This window comes from Schistocerca americana, chromosome 2 (genome assembly GCF_021461395.2).
Source record: "Schistocerca americana isolate TAMUIC-IGC-003095 chromosome 2, iqSchAmer2.1, whole genome shotgun sequence".
Lineage (NCBI taxonomy): Eukaryota > Metazoa > Arthropoda > Insecta > Orthoptera > Acrididae > Schistocerca > Schistocerca americana.
The window spans coordinates 491,855,918-491,874,914 of record NC_060120.1 but is presented as its reverse complement, the minus strand read 5'-3'; the positions used below and the strand labels follow the sequence as shown (position 1 = coordinate 491,874,914).

General features: G+C 40.4%; 1 protein-coding gene across 1 annotated transcript in view; it reads right to left on the bottom strand.

Moving 5' to 3' along the window:
• Positions 1 to 3,874: 3,874 nt before the first annotated feature.
• Positions 3,875 to 18,997, bottom strand: part of LOC124595992 — a 35,805-nt gene continuing 20,682 nt past the window's right edge. Inside the window, exon 2 of the mRNA XM_047134939.1 lies at positions 3,875 to 6,299. Within this exon, the coding sequence (XP_046990895.1) occupies positions 4,231 to 6,249 (2,019 nt within the window). The 5' untranslated portion in view covers positions 6,250 to 6,299 and the 3' untranslated portion in view covers positions 3,875 to 4,230. The remainder of the gene's footprint in view (positions 6,300 to 18,997) is intronic.

Below are 18,997 nucleotides of genomic sequence, written 5' to 3'. Positions count from 1 at the left end.
AGTTGCTTCAATTTGTGAACAACATAAAAACTCGATTAAAGAGAAACGAAAAAACAAAAAAATAAAAATCAATCCAAGTCATACAGGTTATCCCAGCGAAGCAGCGTGCGCTAAGCTAGTGATAAGTTAACCTGGGAAGTTACTAGTTGATGGTAACCAAAGAGCTATTTGAACTCTTCTATTTCTGGGCAAACAACCAGTTGTGTAAGCATTGTCACAAGCTCAACAGTTATATACACAAACAGAAAAGGAGACCATTGCAGTTAAATTTGAAGACGAGAAATTTCGTGAATATATTCATGGAAAAAGGTTGAACATTGAAACTGACCACAAACCACTGGAGACCAATTTTAAAAAGTCAGTGGAAGATGTATCTGCAAGACTACAATTCACACTTTTTGAAATTTTGTCCTATTCTCCTAAATTAGTTTATACTAAAGGGTCTCTGCTTACAACCTCTGGTATTAATATGTATCAATATATGAATATCCGATGTTGTAAGTAGAGACTGCAAGGACCAAGAAGATCAAGCAGAAATGGTATAACTAAAAATACTGATGATGTTACTAGTTAGTGAAGAATTCCAGACTCAACTGAAAGAAGCTAAATTTAAAAATAAAGAATTGCAGTTGTTTCTGCCACAAGTAATGAAAAGATTTTCAAATACAATTGAGTAAATGCAAAAATTGTCACTTTCTTGCACCTTTAAGAAATGATTAGCTGTGCTGTAGGAACTTTCTTCAGAGGACAAAAGATACTCACACTAGCCCAGTTAACTCAAAGGAAAATGAAATCAGTCCATGAAGGACACCTTGGCAGAGAAAGTTGTAGCAAGAGAGCAAGGGAATATGTGTACTGGAAAAATGTGATACAAAACATCAAGAATTATGTATCAAGATGTAACATATGTCAACTGCATTCATGAAACAAGATACATGAATAGTGAAATCAATATAAAGTTATTCGAGACAAGTATTTTCTGCAGATTTATCTTATTTGAAAACACGAAAATTTACTGATGGCGTACAGTTACTCTAGATTTTTTGAATTACGTTAGATGCTGAACACTACCACTGAAGAATTTTTTAATAGGTAACTGGATCAGCTTATTTGGAATACCTGTGGGGTTTGAAAGAGACAAAGGACTGTCCTTCAGTTCTACGAAATTTGAGGATCAGCCAACTGTTTATACCATTCATCACCAGATTTAAAAGACCTGGATTTCTTCGAAGTGATGGCATTGCTGAACTGATTAGAGTACATTAGATTTAGTTTTCGTTCCATAGACCCAAATATGAGATGATTCTCGTAGGTGTGGACATAAAACATTTGAATATAATACTCGCTACCCTGATCTGAAGATAGTCAAAATAGGTGAATACATTACATTGCATTAATATTTGTTCCATAGATCATGAATACAACATTTCATAATGATGTGAAACATGCCACTTTAACAAAGTTTTCTTTACACAATATAATTAATTTTTTTACTGTTACTTCTTCATATATAACAATTCATCTATTGAGTTGAAGGAGGTGTCATTTTTAAATGTTGACTGGCTATCTGTCAGACTTTTAATGCTATTTGGCAAATGACAAAAGACTTTGGTGGCAGCATAATTCGCCATTTTCTGTACCAATGTCAGATTTAACCCTGAAGAGTGAAGATCATTCTTTCTTCTAGTACTGTACCTATGTACTTCACTATTATTTTTAAATTGGGATGGGTTATTAATAACAAATTTCATATGTGAATATATGTATTGTGAAGGTACTGTGAATATGGTTCAAATGGCTCTGAGCGCTATGGGACTTAACTTTTGAGGTCATCAGTCCCCTAGAACTTAGAACTACTTAAACCTAACTAAGCTAAGGAAATCACACACATCCATGCCTGAGGCAGGATTCGAACCTGCGACCGTAGCGGTCACGCGGTTCCAGACTGAAGTGCCTAGAACCACACGGCCACACCGGCTGGCATTACTGTGAATATCCTGAGTGCCTTAAACAAAACTCTGCCAGGTGATCTGATTGTGAGGTTTTTGCAATGAAAACTTTTTCACTTATTGATGAATTACCCCAAAATATGATGCCATGCGAAAGTCGTGAATGAAAATAGGCATAGTACGCTAATTTACTAGTATGTTTATCACAAAAATTTGCAATAACCCTAAGAGCATAAGTAGCTGAAACTAACAATTTCAATAGATCATCAATGTGTTCCTTCCAATTTAATTTCTCATCAAAGTACACACCCAGAAATTTTGAGTATTCTGCCTTAGCAAGAAGTCTTAGTCAGTATTTATCAATGGTGTTATGCCATCTACTGTACAGAATTGTATATACTGCATTTTCTCATAATTTTGTGAGAGTTCATTTGGAGAAAATGACAATGATATTCTGAAAGACATTATTTACATATCATCAGCAAATCGAACTAGCTTTGCATCTTCATGAATAGAGTGGCAAGTCATTAATATATATTAAGAACAATAAGAGGCCAAGACTAAACCGTACGAGGCACCATTCTTTATACCTCCCCAGTTAGAGGACTGCTGATATTTGCAGACTATCTGTACTGTTAATTTTGACCGTCTGCATTCTTCCAGCTAAATATGAATTACACCAATTGTGCACTGTCCAACTCATACCACAATACTTAAGCTTATCTAGAAGAATTTCATGATTCACACAGTCAAAAGCCTTTGAGAGATCACAAAATATCCCAAAGGGTGATTTTCAGTTATTCAAAGCATTTAATATTTGATTGGTGAAAGCATATACAGCATTTTCTGTTGAAAATGCTGTCTGAAAACGAGACAGACATTTTGTTAGTAGTTCATTTTTACAAATATGTAATGCGACTCTTAAACACATTATTTTTTATTAATTTTGGATCAAGCTGTCAGAAGTGAGACTGGGTGGTAGCTCTTAGCATCAGGCCTATCCCCTTTTTTATGCAATGGTTTAATAATAGCGTATTTCAGTATGGAAAAATGCCCTGTTTCAGTGAGCTACTACGTATGTGGCTGAGAATCCTACTTATCTGTTGCGAACAAGCTTTTTGTACTCTGTTGGAAATGCCATCAGTTCCACGTGAGCTTTTACTTTTGAGTGAATTTGTTATTTTCCTAACTTCAGTAGGAGAGATGGGTTGGATTTCAATTTTATCAAATTGTGTAGGTATGTTCCAACAAGCAATAGTTTATTGTCAAAGTATTCAACAGATAAAACACACTCCTCAATTACCGAAACATGCCACAAAATAAAGAGTTAGGGTCACCTACCAGAGATCATTTTCAAGGAAACCTAGAACCCTGGTACCTGTGCACTAGAAGCTTTCTGTCCACAGGCTATAAAACAGCAGCAAGTTAGCCACAATTTGGAAAATCAGGGATACCAGCAGAAAAGATACATAGATCTGCAATATCCCCAAATATTCCACAGGTAGGTGACAAAGACGGAAGGTAATCTGTCATAGAAACTGAAAAGGAGGAGAAACTTTGAGACTAGCAAATCCTCTGATATATGTTGTGTTTGAAAGAGATGACTGGAAGCTGTACAGACATTATATACCATATGTTTGATTGAAAGAAATGTCCATCACACCAAAATCAGTTGCCACGCCTGCTCCAGTAGAGTGGGAGTACCTCACAACTGAGATGACACCGGATCACTGTTTCCGAAGAGAAGATCACTGAACAGTTACGCTGGACAAGAGTATAATGAGGGAACGTGATTACAAAAGAATTTTACAACATACAAATATTTATTATTATAGCATCAAACACAATACTGTACATAAGTATTGACACATATATATACCTCAAGAAAATTGCAATACATTTTAAAAATGTAATAACCTGTGGTGTATTACATTATGAAAAGCGTGATACGTTTAAGTCTTCTTCCTTTTTTCCAAATTAGCAGCTGAGAAAACAACTGCAACTGCTACAGTATAAATCTAGAAACCAACAGTGACAAAATTAATTCACACAGATCATCCCATATATTGTGGCTATTACACATTTACCTGTCTACCACTAAATTAGAAACGTTAAGTGTAAATACATCAGCTATCTGAACACATGTTTACATTCTTTGGCATTATTTGATATCAAAACACACATATTATCTCGGTAATACGCTACAGACAAAGATATGACTGGCGATTTCTGCGCCAATGCTAGTTCAGCATCAGCCACTTCTCTGATCTGATGCTGAATTTCAAGACAGTCTCTCACGTAGGGCACATGTTTTGACTTGTTTCTTCATGGCAATGCGCATACTCCGCCTTGGCTGCCCCTCTTCACGTTCAATCCACACGTGATGAGGCAAGGTAAAAGCATTGAGAGCAATAAAACGGAGAAGACCTTTGTGGTCCCATGGTTCTCTGCTCTTCCTCTCGAAGGCCCTGACATGTTCTTCACCCACATCCTGCTGTGCAGGGGCCTGGCGGGAGAAGAACGCTACCACGCTTCGGGATGTCCCCGGCATGGACTCTGATTCCAATAGGGGTGAGTGTTGTGGTACAGGTTCCGGGAACAACGCAGATGGTTCAGTCACAAAAATCGGCTCCATGGGATGATCATGTGAGGAAGATGACAGCTGTGCAGGGAGTCCTGAGACTAGCTCCGCTGATGGTACCACAGGCCCTGATCCATTTTCAGCTGATTCTTCTGTGTTGCTGTGCTGGACATGGGAGAATGGTTGAGGTGAACAGAGCTCCATGGGAGACTGTGGTGGGAGTTGTACGACTGCCTCTTCTGATAATGCAGCTGACTGCACACCTACTTCATTGAAATGAGTTGGTAACACTAATTCCTCTGCCGGCTTGGGAGAATTGTGCACAGCAGGTGTGCAAGCCTCAGCGCCCATTGCCGGAGGCTTTTCTGGTAGCGAATACATCGCTCGAGGCTTTCCAGGCTGCATCTGGTCGACGTGTAGCTGGATGATGGCATTCTGCTGGAACTGTTGCTCCTCAGGCGGTGACGATTGCTCAGGTGCCTGGTGCTTTTCCTCCTGTGATCCTGCCGCGTTCTCCTCGTCATCATGAGAATGATCTACGATTTCATGTTCGTCGTTGAGACTTCTGAGGTGCTGTTCATCGCGAGTTACTTCTCTGGTCACGGATTGGCCTCTGTCTTCACTGATGTTTCCGAACTTTTGAGAGACAGATGGCTGTGCGCCGTTGGAGCTGTGAAGCTCACGGACGAAAGCCTTTCCCGATTTAATATTTGGAGTATTGTCGTTCAGTCGAGCTTGCAATCTCGACAAGAGTTTCGATAACTTGGTTTTCGGCAGTGTCTGGGTCAATACCTTGAAAACGTACTCTTCAAGTACTGCAGTAGAAACGGTACTGGGCGTGTCATTTGTATGGCGGGGATGATTTGCAAAAAAATAGCTGAAATTAGGTAAGGGTTGTCCATGTGCAGTCCCGATCGGTTTCCACGTCTTGGGATTAGGGTATGAAGCTGCTGGTTGTTTTTTTCCACCTGCATCATCTACTGAATCATTAGAAACGTCCGACAGATGAGTATAGGTTGGACGTCGGATGGGTGAGCCTGGCCGTTCCTGGTTGGATGGCTGCACAGGGGTGCCGCCGCCGTCACCATCGCCGTCGTCAGAATCGTCAAGTTCTGAGTCCGAGTCTGTGTCTCTGAGGACATCATTGTTGCCTTTAGGCATAGGCGGCTCAGTTGGCTTCTCGCATTCTGGAGAAATATCTGAAACGTCGCCGGCCATGGTCTTAGACAGTGGGCGTGGCTGCACAGAAAGTCCGAAAAACTGATGGCTAACATGTCCTCCATAGAGACTGGAAGGTGGCTCCCTCTTATGATCTATTGTGTTCTGAAAGGAGAGGTCCTCTTGTGGAACGATGTTATCTGAGCTTGTGTCCACTGGCATTTTGCAAGGTGAACGCACTGAGAGGCTGGCTTCGTTTGTTGGTACTGTCTCGCGGAATATGGAGAAGGTGGCGCGGATTTCACTGTTGGCAGGTGAGGCTCCTCCAGTGAAGTCATTCAGGGGACCGTGGCGCGCTTCCTCGTCCTCAACGGACGGGAAACTCCTGGCGGCCGGTGGTGACGAAGACGCGTGGTCCACGACAGGAATTCTAAGTTCGTGCAACGGCTGGTACGCCGGATGGCCGCTTTTCTCCGCGGCCGCTCCCATTGCCTGTGACATCCACTGGCAGTGCATTGTCCTGCAGTTCATGGAGAACAAGTTGTCGGAGCAGATTTCCATCCTAGAAAATGTTGCTTCCCCTCCCCTCGCTTGGAATGCTCTCAGGTGTCCTGAAATGCAAAATATACAAAATTTTATTTTTTATATTTTTTATATTATGGAATGTAGTCGAATTAAGTCGGGTGATGCTGGCGGAATAAGATTAGGAAATGAGACACTTAAAGTAGTAAAGGAGTTTTGCTATTTGGGGAGCAAAATAACTGATGATGGTCGAAGTAGAGAGGATATAAAATGTAGACTGGCAATGGGAAGGAAAGCGTTTCTGAAGAAGAGAAATTTGTTAACACCGAGTATAGATTTAAGTGTCAGGAAGTCGTTTCTGAAAGTATTTGTATGGAGTGTAGTCATGTATGGAAGTGAAACATGGACGATAACTAGTTTAGACAAGAAGAGAATAGAAGTATTCGAAATGTAGTGCTACAGAAGAATGCTGAAGATTAGATGGGTGGATCACGTAACTAATGAGGAGGTATTGAATAGAATTTGGGAGAAGAGGAGTTTGTGGCACAATTTGACAAAAAGAAGGGAGTGGAGGGTAAAAATCGTAGAGGGAGACCAAGAGATAAATACACTAAGCAAATTAAGAAGGATGTAGGTTGCAGTAAGTACTGGGAGATGAAGAAGCTTACACAGGATAGGGTAGGATGGAGAGCTGTATCAAACCTGTCTCAGGACTGAAGACCACAACAACAACAACATATTATTCTGTCACAAATTTTATAATTACCATTTGTATTATTAGTTCTATTACTTTATTTTATGTAATTTCTGTACAACATAATTTTATGAAAATTACTTTTATCCACTTTATATCGTACATAGAGCTGTTACAGCCTTGTTCGTGCCAGACCTTGTTTGTATACACACGTAATCAATTATTGGAGTAGGTTGGTGTTCAGCCATTACTCGTTTCCAATGGATATATATCTCGTAAGTGCCTGTTAGCAACTGTTTTTCCTACACATGGCGGCTGAGCATCTTTCCTAGCGTTAGAGGTTAATTAACCGCACTGAAAGACCTAATCAAAACAAAGGACCTGGAGTAGACGACATTCCTTCAAAATAGCTGAGATCCTTGGGAGAGCCAGCCACGGCAAAACTATTCCACTTGCTGTGCACATACAGGCGAAATACCCGCAGATTTCAAGAGCAATGAAATAATTTTAGTTCCAAAGAAAGCTAATTAACAGCGCATGACTGCAAAATACAAATACGCGTTATATACAGATGTTTAGAAAAAGTGGTAGAAGCCGACCTTGTGGGAGAACATACAACTCGGGTTCCGTAACACATACGATTTGTCTTAGTAGAGAAGATAAAGGAAGGAAAGCCTACGTTTATAGTATTTGTAAAGTAAAAAACGTTTTAGGCACTGTACATGGGAACAGATTCCTTGAAATTTTCAAAATAGCACGGATAAAATACTCTGATTGTAAGGCTACTCAGAACTTGTACAGCAGCCAGAGTGAAGTGCTAAGAACCGAAGAATACGAAAGGGTTCAAAATGGCTCTGAGCACTATGAGACTTAACATCTGAGGTCATCAGTCCCCGTAGAACTTAGAACTACTTAAACCTAACTAACCTAAGGACATCACACACATCCATGCCCAAGGCAGGATTCGAACCTGCGACCGTAGCGGTCACGCGGTTCCAGACTGCAACACCTAGAACCGCTCGGCCACACCGGCCGGCAATACGAAAGGGAAGCAGTAGTTGACAAAGGAGTAAGACAGAATTCATCCATATACCTTACATTATTTAATATGTACATTAAGTAACGAGTAAAGAAAGTGGAGGAGAAATTTGAAAAGGAGACTAAAATTCAAGGAGAAGACATTGTTTGCCTACACACTGCCATTCTGTCAAAGACAGAAAAGGGCTTCGAAGAGCAGCTGAACGGAATGGAAAAGCGTTTCTGAAAGGAGAAATTTGTTAATATCGAATATAAGTTTAAATTTATGAAGTCCTTTTCGAGGTATCTGCAGCCTTGTGCAGAAGAGGGGCATGTACGATAAACAAATCAGGCATGAAGAGATTAGAAACCTTTGAAATGTGCTACTTCAGAAAAATGCTGTAGGTTAGATGGGTAATTAGAATTATTAATGAGGAGGAGGTCAACTGAATTAGGGGAAATAGGAATTTATGGTGTAACCTAAATAAAAGAAGGGATCGTGTGATAGGGTACATTCTGGACCGGAGAGCGTTTGTTAATTTTGTAATGGAGGGAAGTATGGCGAATAAAAATTTTAGAGGATACCGAGCCGGCCTCTGTGACCGAGCGGTTCTAGGCGCTTCAGTCTAGAACCGCGTTCCTGCTACGGTCGCAGGTTCGAATCCTGCCTCGGGCATGGATGTGTGTGATGTCCTTAGGTTGGTTAAGTTTAAGTAGTTCTAAGTCTAGGGGACTGATGAGCCACTTTTTTTAGGGTACTGAGAGTGACTGTAGTCAGTAGGTTCAAAGGGATGTTGGTTGCAGTAGTTATTCTGACAGATGAAGAGACATGGACAGGATAGACTAGCGTGAAGAACTGCATCAGACCATTATGTAGAATGAAGATAACAACGACATCGACATCAGAACTTGCAGCTAAAACTGGCGTTCCAAGCGTCTGCTCATGGTTGAACTTGATGTATCTGCGGGATCTTTAGTTGTCTGTGAGCTTTGACACTCACATCAGCGGAGCAGCTTCAGTATTCAGTGCTGTTGGGGCAGTTTACGAGAAGTATCACACACTATTTGCTTAAGGGGGCGTCCCTGTATCGGTATCAAGTGTATCGCCAGACTATACATGTAAGTCTATAACATGTTTCAATCCACATCTCCAAAAACATGGAAATCGCATGGGGAGAGATCGGATCTGTATGGAGGACGTGTAAGGGAATTCCAGGGAAATTTCTGCAGCGTAGCCGAAACAATCTTGGCAACATATGGCGCCGCTGTCGATTTGCTTCAGAAGAAGAGGTGCATGCCTGGGCACAGTAATGGTTCCGTAGGTAACCGCAAACATTGACCATCTCGTCTTACAGTGAGATAAATAATGAGTTGCGACGATTACTTTTGAAATAATAAACAACCTACTTACTTTTTTCCATTTGTCTCGCTTTCATTTGACTGCCGCTCGTGAAAAGGCTAAATGCCGTGATACGAGGCTTGTTGATGTTTGGCACGGAATACAAAAAGTCCAGAATTATATATGTAAGGTGATTCCGTGATGGTGTTAAAAGCTTTCAGGGGTGATGAAGACGTATAAATACATCAATTTTAGGTAAGGAACCCTGTTCTGTAAACGACCGACCCAAAAGTTATAAGTGAAAATCTTTCTTAGACATCCGTTGTTGCTAACATTGTAGGATAGGCAACTTTCTGAGGCAGTGGTACGCGCCAAAACAAGAAAAAAATATTTGCCTATCATGGCTCTAAAATGCACTTTTTCATCTTCGGTACTGTAAACCACATCTCTTCTGTTGCTAGCTGTTTGCTTTCCATATTTCTGAAAAAGGTATTATGGATCAAAACAAGAAAAAAAGTCTAGTAAACGAGGGCTTCAAAGTGCTACGAATAACTGTTCACCTTCGTTACCGTGAAACACATCTCTTCCACTGAACAAGTGCTAATAGCCATTAAAATAAGCATTTTAGAGCTCATATTGACTGGGCATTTTTTTTCTAGTTTTTATCCGTAATTCCAACTCTTGAAGTTTCCTGCCCTATAATCTTAGCAACAACAGTACCGATACTTGTATTCTACATTCAGAGGTCTCAGAACGAGTTTCATTAATAAATTTCGACTCGGTGATTTACAGATCAGGGTTTCTACCTTCTTCTGTAGCTTGTTTTCCTTTCCTATTGCAGGGGCGTGCATTTTGTGTAGAAACATTGTAAATCAACTCCCAGTGATAAATGAAGCAAGTAGCAAAACTGTAATAAAATGGAGCAAGTGTTTGCTTCACAATTTTACAAAGAGAATTCGCTGCCGAGTTTGTGAAGAGACAATAGCAAGTCTAGCCTCCACTCTCTAACTCTCTTTCTCGGCGTTGTATACTGCGACGGAAATGATAATCAGAGACGATTACTGCACTTAGTACTCTAAAGATAAAGATGAAAATTAAATATAGTTTGCGGCATTACTACTTTTACTAACTTCGAAAGATTTGCGTTTGAATAATAATAAACTGCTTGAAGTAAGATATCATGTGTCAGAAACAATTGATTATTTTTCTTGGGGCCGTAGTTTTTTGTAATTAATTTTTAGATATGCGTAGTTTACGTGAGGATCAGTAGAGCACCTCGTTCCAGCAATATGAATTTTGCTTGAGACTCTCAGATGGCGACATTTAGCGAGAGGTGTATCGGAGTAGTAGGAACGCTTGGGTAATACCCGTGTCCACAAGGTTTGACACCAGCTGACTCTTTATGCGAAGTCATGAGAAGACTTTTGTGTGAAATGTGTTTTGCCAGGCTTATTTTCCGCGGGATTCATTAGCGCCATAGCACGAATCTTATTGTTTTGAGATTAACACTCGCTGAGACGTTTTCGCGGGTTCATCTTAGACGCTGTTATCGAGGAAGTAAGCATAGGCTCTACCGATTAGCCTGAGAGAAGTCAACACTTAGTTAATCACTTTGTATTCGAGTTCAAGTGTTACCAGATACTTTACCTTCAGAATTAGCTATGACAGGAACGACCATTCGAAGCAACAATGTCTAGTAAACATGGGCTCTGAAGCACTTGCCATAAGAGCTACGAGGACTTGTTCATCTTCGCTATTGTGAAACACATCTCTTATACGGAAGAAGTGCTCCAATCTCTTAACGTGTTCATTTCAGAGCCCATGTTTACTCGAAAATTTTTTCTTATTTTGGTCCATACTAACTCCTCACAAAATATATAAAACAACGAGCGTGCAGTAGAAGAGATTTGTTTCACACTATCGAAGATGAAGTGCTCATAGCTCTTAAGGTATGCATTTTGGAGCCCATGCTTGCTTCACATGAACGATAGTTCTTGTCACATCGCCGAATGCTGACCAGTCCTCCCGCGATATCTCACGCATACTTTTCGCTTCTTTGCCCGTGTCTCTTATCAATGATTGAGATGGCAGAGTGGTTACGAGACTGGGTCCGCATTCGGCAGGGCGACAGCTGAAATCCCCGTCCAACCATCCAAATTTAGGTTTCCCGTGGCTTCCACACATCGATTAAGGCAGATGCTTGGGTGGTTCCTGTGAAAATGACACGGTTGATTACCTATCTCATCCTTCCTGTGTCGGAGTTGTGTTATATGTGCAGTGATCTGGTCGTCCATTCCTCCCGGGACATCCATTATAAAATTTCAGTTAAAGAACAACTAAAAAAAAGTATATGGAAATTATATGAAAATAAGAAAATGGGAATGTAGAACGTAATGCCCAAATCTACTAAACATAGAAATTATTAAGTCATCATCATTAAACTTTTCATAGTTCTTTCTTTGGATACAGAGAGAGACTTTTTGGTTATTCATTTTACGCCGTATAGTGTGACACGAAGTGGCCTAGAGAGGTTTCCTTACCTAAAATGCATCTTGGGATAGTGGAAAAAATTGCGCGAGCTAAGTAGAAAATAGAATCGCTGTCATTTGTATGTCAGTGATAGGCTATGTGCCGCGTTGTTTTGAGGCGCCATGTCACGGACTGCGCGGCCCCTCCCGCCGGAGGTTCGGTTCCTCCCTCGGGCTTGGGTGTCTGTGTTGTTCTTGGCAAAAGTTAGCTTAAGTGGTGTGTAAGACTAGTGACCGATGACCTCAGCAGTTTGGTCCCTTGGGAATTCACACACGTTTGAACGTTTTTATAAGCTATATGGGCACCAGTACTGCTAGACGAGCGTGTGAGCTAAAATTGCTCTTTCGTAGTTGTGTTTATCTCGTTGACAAACATTGTTAGCTGTTCCCGCCTGAAAAGTGTTGAAGCTAAGCAATGACATAGTCTTGGAATGGAACAAAAATAATCGTTCTGGGAGACGGTATGCAACTGATCTGGTTTCATGGGAGAACACTGCAGAGTATCAGATGAAAGCCAGTCACGGAAAATCGTAATTTCCACACATATCACAAACTTTTAAAATTTTTGTGTCTTGAATATACATTAGGTAAATATCACAGCATCACATTTCAGGCTAAGTACTTTGAGAGAGGAGATCATAGCTTAAAATTAATTTCTTGATTTGCCGACATCACATTACTAAAGAACTATTCGTAGACAAAAAAGCAAGATACTAAACTATTCAGGCCTGGAACACTTTTTGATATTTGACTGTTAAAGAAACTGGGCTTACTTGTCCATTAGCTTTCCGTGATAGTAAAACTGTCCCGTCTCATGGTCAAAATTTGGATCACCTGCGCGAATGAGTACCGCTATCATTGAGCAAACTACTTTAATTCCGTGAAACTGTGTTTAATAAACGCCGTCGCACAAACCGCATTTGTTTATTTCTTCTGCAACGATTCAGTAAGACACTTAATTTTAGTGTACTAAGAAGATGCAAAGCTGGTACTTTTTGCCGATGATACAAGTATAGCTATCACATCCAACAGACAAGAATTAACTGATGAAATTGTAAACGATGTTTTTCAGAAAATCGTTAAGTGGTTCTCTGCAAATGGGCTCTCATTAAACTTTGACAAAACACAGTATATACAGTTCCACACAGTAAATGGAAAGACACCATTAATAAATATAGACTTCGATCAGAAATCGGTAGCTAAGGTAGAATATTCAAAATTTCTAGGTGTATGCATTGATGAGGGGTTGAAATGAAAAAAAAAAAAAAACACACTGAAGATCTGCTGAAACGTTTGAGTTCACCTACTTATGTTATTAGGGTCATTGCAAATTTTGGCGATACACAGCTCAGTACATTAGCTTACCACGCCTATTTTCATTCTCTGCTTTCTTATGGCATCATATTCTGGGGTAGCTCCTCATTGAGTAAAAGAGTGTTCATTGCACAAAACCGTGTAATCAGAATAATTGCTGGCGCTCATCCAAGATCATCCTGCAGACACTTATTTAAAGAGCTAGGGATCTTCGCTGTAGCCTCACAATATATATATATATATATATATATATATATATATATATATATATATATATATATATATATTCACTTATTAAATTTGTTATTAACAATCCGAAGGGATTCAAAAGTAATAGCAGTGTACATGGCTACAACACTAGGAGAAAGGATGATCTTCACTACTCAAGGTTAAATCTAACTTTGGCTCAGAAGGGGGAAAATTATGCTGCCAGAAAAGTCTTTGGTCACTTACCTAATAGCATCAAAAGTCTGACAGATAGCCATATAGCATTTAAAAGGAAATTAAAAGACTTTCTTAATGGCAACTCCTTCTACTCATTAGATGAATTTTTGGATATAGTAAGTGGGTAATTTACCCACTCCCACAAAAAAATTAAAAATATTAAGTGTCATGTAATATTTTGTGTAGTGTAATATATTGTATAGACACCTTTTATTAACCTGACACGTTCCACATCATTACGAAGTGTCGTATTCATGATCTATGGAACAAGTACTAATCTAATCTAATCAAAAGCACGTACTTCTTCAAGACATTGGAACTACACAGTCGTATCGTGTTGTGTTTGCCTTGCGATGATGAACCCTTATGCAGACGCCAAATCAAATTCCAACAAGAATCAACCAAATAACAGCATATTCTTGTAATGTATACTTCTACATAAAAACAAGTCGGTGTTTAATGTTGTTACCAGAAATCCCGATAAGTTCTTGCCGATGTAGTTCAAATTTTTGCAGGGGTAACGTTGTTATTAAGTAACTCGAAAAGTTCTAGACCAATTTAGTTCATCTTTTTTATTTATACATGACACGCTAATAAGCGTTCGGACAAGTATGGGCCACATATTTTTAATACTTACGGTACATAAAGATATAAATAAAATCTGCAGCACTGTATAAAGAACAAGTAGTTTTTTGAGATTGTTATCAAAAATATATGGATGTAGAGTATCGCGTAAAAAGAGAAGTAAATCTGCCACACTTTTTTTAAACAACAATGTATTGCTTTTCTATTACAACGGCTCCAAGAAAGAAAATTCTGTGCTACGCTGTTCTGTAAATTTGACAACAATAGCGATATTACACGACTACAACACTAGAAGAAAAATGACATTTTTAAACCTGTCGGTGGCTCAGAAAGAAGTTCAATATGCATCACCAAAAATGTTTGATCATTTGCACAAAAACATTCAATTTCAAAATACCAAAGCAAATTTCAAAATTAACCTACAATCATTTCTTCTGGACAACATCTTCTATTCCATACACGAATTTTTATTTAAAAACGGGTAAACTGTTAAAAAAACTTAATGTCGTTGCAAAGTAACACATGCATGTACACGTCGAAAAATAGTATGTTATTTAATGTTAAAACTAACATGTACACACGTCGTGTAAAATGACTTGTTCCACATCAAATCGATAGCGTGTTTCCCCAGCCATGTAAGAAAAATTTTATGAAAGTAAAGAGAGCTTCTCTGTAAATTAAACGTAGCCAAACGTTATCATAAGAAGAGCCACGCGGGAAGCATTCAACGAACTCGGAAGTAAACTCTATCCACTGACTTGACAGAAAATCCTAAGCAGTTTTTTCTTACGTTAAATACCATTCTACACAGTCTACGCGAAAGAGTCAGCTCCTCTTCCAGTGGCAGTGTACGATAAGTCGCTGCGGAGCGAAGCGTTCCTACTGATAGCAAAAAAGAGCCTATCATTTCCGTTTTCAAGAAGGATCGTCGAAGAGGCGTACAAGGCAGTAGATCTATTATCTCTGACGTCAGTCCGGTGTAGAATTTTGGAACTTGCTTTATGCTCACTTGTCATGACATTACCGAAAAATCTGCTACGTAGAAATCAACATGGGTTCCGAAAACAACCGTCGTGTGAAACCCTGCTTGCTGTCTTCGTCCACAAGCTCCAGAAAGCAGCACGTACAGGCGCCCAGGCGGATACCGTGTTCCCTGACTTTCGGAGGGCGTTCGATATGGTTCTGCACTGCCGCCTAATGAACGAAACATGAACTTTGGGAATATCAGACCAGCTGTATGATAGGCCCGAAGAGTTTTAGCAAAGAGGACAGAGCATGCCAGTCTCAAAGGAGAGAAATTCTCAGGCGTAAACGTAATTTCGGCCGAATACCAAGGGAGTGTTATGGGACCATTACTTTCCACAATCCATACGTATTATAAAAATGGATAAACGCATGTGTGTATGTTCCACATCTCCTCCTAAACCACTGGACCGATTTCAACCACACTTGGTAAACATATCCCTTACTGTTAGGCAACAGTCGCTCTGGGGGTGACAACGACATATCTACTACAGTATAGGAGACATGACATCATGAACAACGAGATGCGTGTAAAACTGCCGCATCATACATAACGTTTGAATTTGCTAACGAAACATAAATTCATAATCTGTGATTAAATAACAAAGAATAGAAATAATATTGTTAATCACTGGTATACTTCAATGTGTCGACTGTCCAGTGATGAATTTCAAATTTTTAAATATGAGAAATAACTTGTGATAGATTGATATATCTCTGTAATTGCAAATATTGTACATTTTATTTTTAAGGAATTAAGAATTTACGAGAAATAAAATCTACACGAGATAGTCTGGAAAACTACATTGTGTGCTGTGAGTTGCAGTAAATCTCAAGTAAGAGAGTCATTACCCAATAGTGTAATCGTACACTAGTCGATTTCTTCGCCTATTTCTATATGTAATGGAAGAACGCAGTACTTCATATTTTCAATCACGTCTCAAAATCAATTATGATAAGGCAATAAGAATATAAAATCAACATATGGAAAAGAAAGTAATGCAAACTGGTAATGAAGAAAGAGACACAGTTTATGAAATTTTGTCTTTAGGACAGCTGAAGACAGTGACTGGATGGGCAGAACAGTGAAAATTTCACGCACGGCCGTTGGTGAAATACCGGTAAACAGAGATTCTAAAACGAAGCTCCCCCTATGTCCCATTAATAACACAACCGAAGACTGACGAAACCAGTTCAGCTGTGTTGCCTCTGTGACTCCTCCGCTAAGCTTTTGTTTAGCATCTGTAGAGAGCTCTGTAGGCACAGGCAACTGTAGAGACCTGTCGGTACCGAATGTACCAACTCCCCATATGCCCAGCTGCTGCTCGGTAGTTTTTAAGGGTACTAGCAAGTCCTCATAATAATGCTACTCAACATTTTATTATAAACAGCACTCCGTCTTCAGGCCACGAGTGGCCTACCGGGACCATCCGACCGCCGTGTCATCCTGAGTGGAGGATGCGGATAGGAGGGGCGTGGGGTCAGCACACCGCTCTCCCGGTCTTTGTGATGGTATTCTTGACCGAAGCCGCTACTAATCGGTCGAGTAGCTTCTCAATTGGCATCACGAGGCTGAGTGCACCCCGAAAAATGGTAACAGCACATGGCGGCCTGGATGGTCACCCATCCAACTGCCGACCACACCCGACAGCGCTTAACTTCGGTGATCTTACGGGAACCGGTCTATCCACTGCGGCAAGGCCGTTGCACTCAACAGTTTATGCTAAAGCAAAAAATAAAAATAAAAAAATAAATAAAAAATAGAAATAAAAAAATAAAAATGTTCTCATAAATGCAAGACACAACTGTTGCCTCAGATTATAGCGAGATATAATTAATCGCATCAAAGAAGAGAAAGCAAAAGTTGAAATTCAGTCCCTCTGTGCTACTGTCAGAGGTGGGCAGAAAAATCAAGCACCATGAAGGAAGTATCCCAATGGCACTGAAATCAGTCGTTGTGATATTTCAGAAAAATTAGATGGTTATTCAAGAGAAACAGCTACACAAGTTGACGAAGTCAATAACGCCTTGGCCTGTCTTTGGCCCTTATGCAAGAGGTTATTTGACTTGGCATTGATTGATAGGTTTTGGATGTCCTCCTGCGGGATGCTGTACCTAATCCTGTCCAGTTGGCGCTTTAGGTCCTCATAATTCCGAGGTGGATGGAGGGCCCTGCTCATAATGCTCCAGTCGTTCTCAGATCTGGTGACCTCGCTGTCCAAGTTGGGGTTTGACAAGCACGGGGACAAACAGCAGAAACTTTCGCCGTGTGCAGGTAGGACTTATCGTGGTGAAATGTAAGTCCAGGATGGCTTCCCTTGAAGGGCAACAAAACGGGGCGCAGAATTTCGTCGACATACCGCTGTGCTGCAAGGGTGCGCGGATGACAACCAAAGGCGCTCCGCTATGGGGGAAAAAAAACGGCATCCCAGATCATCACTCCTAGTTGTGGGGCGGTATGGCAAGTGACAGACATACTGGTATCGCAGCGTTGTCCGAGACGTCTCTAGGAACGTCTTCGGCCTGAAATCTCATTGACTGGAGTAGAATTGTAAGTGTTGAGTCTCGTTTCGAACTGATCGCCGATGACCAGGGAAGTCGTGTCTGGATACACCTCGCACAGTGGTGGGACACCAACCAGACTGTCGCCCGCTATGCAACCCGACAATCAGTAATGGACTCCTTTGGTTGACATTCGCGGCACCCTTACAACACAGTGCCGCCTAGACGATATTCTACATCCCCTTTTGCTGCCCATCATGACAAGCCATCCTGAGATTACCTTTCAGCAAGATAATATCCACACCCACACGGCGAAAGTTTCTATTCCTTGTCTTCGTGCTTGCCAGACACTGCCTTAGCCAACAAGGTCCTCGGAATTCTTCCCAGAACGTTTGGAGTATTACAGGCAGGATATTCCAAGCAGTACGGGTTTTTGACGACCTAATGGACCAGTTGCATAGAGTTCGGCACGATATCTCTCAGGCAGACTTCCAACAACACTATCAGTCACTGCCAAGTCGAATAACTGCTTGTATATGGAACAGAGGTGGACCAACGCATTTCTGACTTGGTCAATTTTTGAAGCAGTTTGTCTTGAATAAATAATCCAGTATTTTCTCAAATTGCAATCGTTGTATCGTCTATGCATGTACATCACAATTTCCCATTTCAGTCCCATCCTGTTAATTTCTTCGTGGTGCGTCGGTCCTTTTATTGTTTTAGAGCATATGTGTATAATCACTCATTGAAATTCTTGAAATATACTTTACAATAACATTAGAATATTGGAATCACAACCAGAATATTTTATTCGTATTTCGATTCTACTGTCCATACCACAAACTCGACAGAATGTTTATAGAGAGAGCATTAACTGTTGGAAAACTATAATTTTCAAGTCACATCTGCGATTTTATGTAGTTGATTAAGGGCTGTCTTCATATGTTTTCAGATTGGTTGCATTTAGATACATCAACTTTGTCGGCGTGTCTTAATCCTCAGACAGCGATACACAGCATAAAAGCTGACGTATCAAGCTATAACTAAGCTCAAAATGTCCGAAGATGGCACTTGACGTCCGAAACAGGCACTCGCCTGGATTAAACCTTAATCCTGACTGTAACAAGTAATAAGTTATAACAATATACTGCAGCGGACTGTCCACTTTACTGACTGATAAAAACTATGAGCTGAAGCGATAGGGAATATGAAAACTTCCAGCTCGATTCCCCATTCGAGTTATCAAGGCAGACCAAAAAACATTTTGCTCACAAGAACAGGACAACTGACGGCGTAATGCTCCTACTCAAAGGACCTCACGACAGCTGCCGCTCGGTGTAG